At 38.2% G+C, this 7881-nt stretch overlaps 1 protein-coding gene across 2 annotated transcripts in view; it reads left to right on the forward strand.

The window, feature by feature from the left end:
- The window catches only part of LOC122798723 (zinc finger protein OZF-like), a 187074-nt gene extending 180079 nt beyond the window's left edge, over positions 1-6995 (forward strand). The window contains exon 4 of one of the 2 annotated variants that reach the window (XM_044067820.1): positions 5268-6995. In XM_044067820.1, coding sequence (XP_043923755.1) covers positions 5268-6970 — 1703 coding nt within the window. In that variant the 3' untranslated portion in view covers positions 6971-6995. The remainder of the gene's footprint in view (positions 1-5267) is intronic. The other variant, XM_044067821.1, reaches the window with a different exon arrangement.
- The last annotated feature ends 886 nt before the right edge of the window (positions 6996-7881 follow it).

Genomic DNA, 7881 nt, shown 5'->3' on the forward strand with positions numbered 1-7881 from the left:
CAAACACAGGTCTTCCATTCAGCAAGCCTCAAGCAAATCAAGTCATCACAACAGACGCCTCGGACTACACCTGGGGGGCGCACATGACAGACCGGTGCATTCAGGGCAAATGGTCCCAAAAAGAAAAGCACCTTCACATCAATCAAAAAGAAATGCTAGCAGTAATAAATGCTATTATAGCTTTCAAGGACCTTCTACAACCAGGTCAACTATTGATAAGAACGGACAACACCACAGTTATGTGGTACATAAACAAGCAGGGAGGAACACATTCTTATCCCGTATGCAGACTGGCCAGGAACACATTCTTATCCCGTATGCAGACTGGCCATGTCACTTTGGAACATGGCCATAGACTTACAAATGGAACTACAAGCACAGTACTTGCCAGGCAAGGAAAATACGCTGGCAGACAACCTAAGCAGGAATATGACAGATCCACACGAATGGAAGTTGCATCCAAAAGATTTTACAGAAATAATCCAAGAATGGGGAAGGCCAGACATAGATCTCTTTGCCTCCCACAAAAATCATCAATTGACAAAATTCTGCTCAAGGATCTTCCATCCAAAGGCCTGGAGAGTGGACGCTCTCTCTTTCAGTTGGACATCAATGACAGTTTATGCCTTCCCGCCTCTTCCTCTGCTGCTCAAAGTCCTATTGAAGACCAGGGCAGACAGACCAAAGATGATCCTCATTGCTCCAGGACTGGCCAAGGCAACACTGGTACCCACTCCTGAGGAGCCTGACGCATTCCCCACCATGGACCCTGCCTCTAATGCCTCTTCTTCTGACTCAGCACAGCTTCAAAACTCTTCACAGTCAGCTAAAAACACTCAATCTAGCCACATGGAAGATTCCTTAGCATCACAGCAGGCCCTACTCTCCAAGGAGGTGCAGGATGTCATTTTGGAGGCCAGAAGGCCATCCACTAGAAAAGCTTACTCCGCAAAATGGAAACGTTTTTGTGTCTGGAATGAGAAAAAGGGCCAGAACCCTGGAAAACTGAATTTACCTCAAATACTACAATATTTGGCTGAACTGCTAAGCAGTGGACTTTCGTTCTCCTCCATCAAAATCCATGCCCCAGCCATTTCTGCAGAATACAACACTGATCTTATTCCCTCACCCTCTATTAAGACAGTTCCTCAGAGGGGCTAAGAATTTAAGACCTCCAAGGAAACAACCAATACCTGCTTGGGATCTTAATTTCATTCTGGAAAAACTGACTTTGCCTCCCTTTGAGCCAGCTGCCTCATCAGATTTGCAATATTTGTCCTGGAAAACAGCTTTCCTTCTGGCTATCACTTCAGCTCGTAGAGTTTCAGAACTACAGGCTCTCATGGCTGTCCAGCCTTTTATCATCTTCCATCAGGACAGAGTTTCCTTATGAACCAACCCGTCCTTTATGCCTAAAGTGGTATCCAGGGTAGCTTTAAATCAGGCCATACATTTACCTACTTTTTATCCTAATCCTCAAAACAAAGGGAGAGATTACTACATTCCTTGGACATCCACAGACAACTGCGTTATTATTTGGACAGAACAAAACCTTTCAGAAAATCAGAACAGCTCTTTGTGGCCTATGCGGTAGGAGCTCAAGGAAAGCCAATTTCCAAACAGACAATCTCAAAATGGATAGCCCACTGCATACGCTTTTGCTATTCCTTTCATGGCAAAACTGTACCTACAGGCATTAAAACTCATTTCACCAGGGCCACAGCCACCTCTGCAGCCTTCCTCAGAGGAGTTCCTACCAAGGATATTTTGGAAGCAGCCACTTGGAGTTCTGTGCATACCTTCTCCAAGCACTACAACCTACCATTATACTCCAAATCTAGAGCAGGCTTTGCCACTGCAGTCTTGCAGGGCATTTTGGCTCCTCCTAGTTCCACCTAGTGCCCACCACCCCTTTCTTAGCTTTGGGATTCTACCCATCTGTTATGACTGCAGCTGTATACACGATGAACATAGTACAGTTTTGTACCTACCATAAATGTAGATGTTCGAGTGCTAATACAGCTGCAGTCCAGGTTTCCTCCTCCTTCCCCTCTAGGGGTATCCTTTTATGGTGTATTTGCTTGCAACTACTGTTTTTTGATTATATTGCATTGCATTACTACATAATTTTATGTATTGCCTTCCTTCTGGAGGCACCTGACATGTGGGGCAAGAAAAACTGAAGAAAATGGCGTCTGCTGGTTCTTTTATACCCCTGTCGCACTGACGTCAGGGAAGAAGCGACGACAACCGACGCCGGACCTAGACTTTGGAATTCGGCCGACCGAGGACCCGCCTGACGGCAGGAGAACCCATCTGTTATGACTGCAGCTGTATTAGCACTCGAACATCTACATTTATGGTAGGTACAAAACTGTACTTTTTTTTATTTGATAGACAATTAGTGATTCTATCAAACAGATATTCTTTTAGTGCATTCTATATATAGATTTCTGAAGTATCCACTGTATTGTTAATTTCTATAAAGAATGAAAATTATTTAAGAAACTAGTCTTTAAATGCTTGTAAACCTGTTTATGTGCTGGTATTCTGATTATTTTATTATTAGAGTTCAAAGGCAATTCAAAAGTGATTGCATTATGATCTGAAAAATAGGCAAGTTACAGTCTTAACTTTACCCAGCTTGTCTACTAGTTCATTAGAAATATAAACTCTTGTATATTCTAGATTGTGTTCCATGCCTATAGCAAATTTCATCTAATGCATATTGAAAAGGTTCCACCTTTTATTTAAATTATCTTTCCAAAGCTGCCTGTCAGACCAGATCTCCAAGCTTGAACAGTTCTATTCTGTCAGTTTGGGTAGGAATTTCAAATTATTTCATGCCTTTTACCTCAAAGGCTTCACGTAATCTAATGAAAGAAGAAAGCTTGAGACAAACCACACTGAAGCTCTTCACATAACTACAATCTCTCAAATAGTAATTTTCATTACATACAACACCAAGCTCCATCCTTCACTCCAGTAAAGAGTTTTAAGATTGTTTAATATATGAAAACCTCTTTTTTAACTAAACCATAAAAGACACCTTTTTAACAACTATATTCACCACACCCCACATTTCATCTTGTCTAGCAAAAACAGTAGCTTATTATCTAAGACTGTATATTGGCTCTCCATGCAGCCTTAGAATGCAGTTATTAATATTACTCTAGCAAGTGTTTACTTTGTATAATTTCTATTCATTTTATATTAAAGTGATGGTATTTTGTATAATACACTGTTTAAGTAAAATAAATTAACACTGTTGTTACTTTTCCCAAAAGCATCATAGTACTAAAGCTGTATGCTGTGTTCAAGCCTGTAATAGTAACTATATAAGATAAAAGTGAGTTCAACTATGTGTCATGTTGCAGTCTTTTCTGTTTCATAAGTAAAAGATGCAGTAACTTCTAAGCATGCAATTTTATATAGAAGCCTGCAACTTTATATATTAATATAAACACTGAATGTTTTTGTTAAAAAATGTATACTTTTTTGTTCCAACTCATAAAAAGATCTTGTCAGTTTCTAAAATAAATAAGTATAATGCAGAAAGAGAGTTAAATTACCTTTCATATGCAGTCTACTTGCTCGTAGTTAAGTTTCTATTTATGTTGTAACATAGTATGTTATTGTTTCTTGCTTTTTTGTTAAATGTTTGTATCAAACTAAAATTGTATTTGTTTACAAAAATGAAAAAACAAACCTGCTTTAACATAATGTTACTTTCCTGATAAATAAGGATTGAAGAAAGGGAAAAGGAAACGTTCTTCATTGTCCCCTTATTTTTTTTCTTTCTGTCACTTATCTTTCTTCCATTTCAATCTATATGCCTCTTCAAGGATATATTACTACAATCCATTTGCTCTGTTTGTTCAAGAATTTTATTTGTTTGTAGAAATGACAAAGCAAGGTCATGATCTTTGAAGAGTTTAAAGAGTTTAACCCCATTTGTAAGGAAAATCTTTAGTCTGGCCGGGAACAATAAATGTACTTTGATTTGCTTCTTTTTAAGTTCTCTAATAAGTGGAAGGAGGTTTTCTTTTTGCCTTCACTGTTGTTAAGTAGTCATTGTCAAAACACACAATATTTCCATCATATTTAAGTGGTGACTTAGCCCATGCAGTCTCAAGTACCAATTTTTTGTCTTGAGATGAAATAAATTTCACCACTGTAGATCTCAGAGAAGAAGCAGGTTTTGCAGTGGGTTTACCTAGAGAGCAGTGTGCTCTCTCTATCCAACAAGAGAGAGCTTGAAGGAGATCAAAAGTCTTAGAAAGCCAGGCAGTTAAAGAAATCATATTGTTACCTTTAGTATATTCAGGAAATACAAATGTATAAATATTGTTCCTTTGAGATTGTTTTTCAGAGTCATCTACTTTAGCTAACAAGATTTTATTTTGCTGCAATAACAATCCAGTGTTGTTTTCTCCTTCATTTAGCCTTCCGTCCATGATATTAAGGGATTATTCGATGACAGAGATCTGATTTTTCTGTACCTGAAGAGCCTTATGAATTTGTTTCACTTGTTTGGAACAATCTTTCTTAAAATCATCAATTTTTATTGTCCTAGCTGTCCATTTTTAATGATAATTCTTGAAAATGAGACAAAAGTGACTGGAGCTCTTTCTTACATGAAGAATCCAGAAGTGCTGCCCTAGTGTAGCTCATGTTGCTGCCAGATGCAGTGAAAGGAATTACTTTTACCCAGTTTTTGACAGGAAGGCTATTAGATTTTCAAATGTTTTTTCTTGAAATAATCTGTTATAACACCAAAGACTATTGAAATTCAGTAGTGTGAACTGTTTTGGAGTACTCAAACAAAACATTGCCTGTCAGAAATGTATCTTTTGTAGCAGAATAGTGAAGCACTGCTGCTATCCTTGTCTCGTGCTGGCCAAGTCCCCCAATAGCTATATTTCTGAGTAATTGTGTAGGTAAATGATTGCACTACAATGTGGGTAAAAGTAAAAAACACTGAGCAAAGTAAATCAGCTGGCTGTTTCAGCGAGAGGCAGTCATTTACTAACAGTAACTGCTTCACTGCAAGCACAATCAGATGCTACTAGTTATCCCTGTTACATGTAGTTTGAAGCAAAGGTGAGACAGCTGAACAGGCTTTTTTTTTGTTCAAGACACATTCATTACTGAAGTTTTATGTGACAGTCCATTGTTGCTTCAGTTACAAATGAAAGTTTACATGATCTTCTGTGTATATCTGTGCATTCTAATATTCTGACAGTCTAATTTATTTTCTTTTCAAGTCAACAGGAATGCAGATTTCACCAAGATGCCATTCCATGGGAAACACCATGACGCTGAACATGACAAAGCTCCCCCAGATAAGATGTCAACGACAAGAAAAGGCAAAGTGAAGTTTGAAACCAGAAATGCTAAATGTAAAGATGTCAATAAAATTGAATTTGAAATGCCTCTGAAAGATCATAGCGAGGAAAGACTGTGTAGTCAGCTTGAAAGTAACAGTTTGATTCATAGCAGCAGCCAGTCTGATAAATTAATTCACAGTGAGAAAAAACATAACGACTCGGCAACAAAAAAACAAGTATGCAGCAGAAAGAAATTACGTAACTGTGCCTCACGTGACAAAGGTGTTACAGGGAAAAGAAGAATGGAATTACGTGAAGGTATTTGTACAAGACAGAAATCCATTAAACGTACTACTTCTGACAAGGGCAATATAGAGAAGTCAAGGAAGGAAAAACCTCACTTGTTCCACATTGACCGAGGACCGCAAAGCCACACCAAACGTGACAAGAATTTCTCACATAAAGGTCTACCAGTACAAAAGAGCGTCAGCACTTGGCAGAAACCCTTCAAATGCAGTATATGTGAGAAGACTTTTATATCTAAATACAACATGATATGTCATGAGAAAATCCACACTGGATATAAACCATATAAATGCAACTTTTGTGATAAAAGTTTTAAACATAAATACAGTATGATGTGTCATGAGAATATCCACACTGGACAGAATCCATATAAATGCAGTATGTGTGAGAAGAGGTTTAAATCTAAATCCAACATGGTACGTCATGAGCATATCCACACTGGGAAGAAACCCCATAAATGCAGAGTGTGTCAGAAGAGTTTTATATCGAAATACAATATGATATATCACGAGACTATCCACACTGGGCAGAAACCCTATAAATGCAGTGTATGTGAAAAGAGTTTTAAACGTAAAAGTAGCATGATGTGTCATGAGACTATCCACACCGGGCAGAAACCCTATAAATGTGCTACATGTAACAAGGGTTTTACAACTAAACAGAAACTGACAAGGCATCAGAATGTTCACACTGGCCAGAAACCCTATAAATGTGCCACATGTGATAAAGGTTTTGCAAGTAAGCAGAATCTTACCATGCATCAGAATGTTCACACCGACCAGAAACCCTATAAATGTGTTACATGTGACAAGGGCTTTATAAGTAAACACAACCTAAGAGTGCATCAGAATATTCACACTGGGCAAAAACCCTATAAATGTGCCACATGTGACAACAGTTTTACAACTAAGGGGAAACTGGAAAGGCATCAGTATATTCACTCTGGGCAGAAACCCTATAAGTGTGCCACATGTGACAAGGGCTTTATAAGTAAGCACAACCTGACAGTGCATCAGCATGTTCATACTGGGCAGAAACCTTATAAATGTGCCACGTGTGACAAGGGTTTTACAACCAAGGGAAAACTGTCCACGCATCAACATGTTCATACTGGACAGAAACCCTATAAATGTTCCACATGTGACAAGGGCTTTATAAGTAAGCATAACCTGACAGTGCATCAAAATATTCACACGGGGCAGAAACCCTATAAATGTGCCACATGTGACAAGTGTTTTGCAAGTAGGCAGAGTCTGACAAAACATCAGAGTATTCACAAGAGGCAGTCCATTCCTGTCATGGTAATAGAAACCCAAAAGACTCGGAGAAATTAAACCAGCAGAAACAATACTTATTTCATGAACTTTAATTATACCCTGACCTAGGAATGGGGTCCATTCCCATCATAGTATTAGAAACCCAAAAGGTTTGGAGAAATGAAACTGGCAGAATTGTGTGTGTGTGTGTGTGTGTGTGTGTGTGTGTGTGTGTGTGTGTGTGTGTGTGTGTGTGTGTGTGTGTGTGTATTATACACATACAATCGGTATATGTATATAGAGAACTGGGAAACAAAGCAAAAGGAATAGAAACACCACCAAAAAAGAAGAAATAGACGCATTTTTGGAGAAATGTTTATGAAGAAACTGTGGAACACAATGCTAAATGGACAGAAAAAATAAAAGAAACCGTGAGTACTTCATATGTACAGGATATGAAATTGGATGAAGTAATGGCCAGATTAAGAAAGTCTCCTAAATGAAAAATCCCATACCCGGATATAGTCCTTAACTCAAAGATTTAGCCCTGAGTAAGAATTACTTACATGTGCATCCCGAACAAACACCAACTTAGTTAACTGTAGGAAAAACAGTGCTTCTTCTTAAGGGTAAAACTGTAAGCCAGGCTAAAAACTATAGACTAGTAACTTGCCTTTTGAAGATGTGCAAACTGTATACTGCAATTCATGATGACAAGAGTTATATAGTCATTTAGAAAACATAATCATGACAGTAGAATAAAAGGGTAACAGATGAAAGTCATAGAAACAAAGGATCATTTGCTGCTACATAAATCCATAATGGAGAATTTTAAAAGGTGGAAGAATGTATGACATGGATAGATTACAAAAAAAGCATTTATCATCCCACAGTCCTGGATAAGAGTGCTTACATTGATGACTTACTTCATAGTGACCATGAAACTGTGGCAGACCACTTTGCAGCTAAGCCAGGATAAAAGACAAATT

This window comes from Protopterus annectens, chromosome 3.part1 (assembly GCF_019279795.1).
Source record: "Protopterus annectens isolate FY-2018-M chromosome 3.part1, PAN1.0, whole genome shotgun sequence".
Lineage (NCBI taxonomy): Eukaryota > Metazoa > Chordata > Ceratodontiformes > Protopteridae > Protopterus > Protopterus annectens.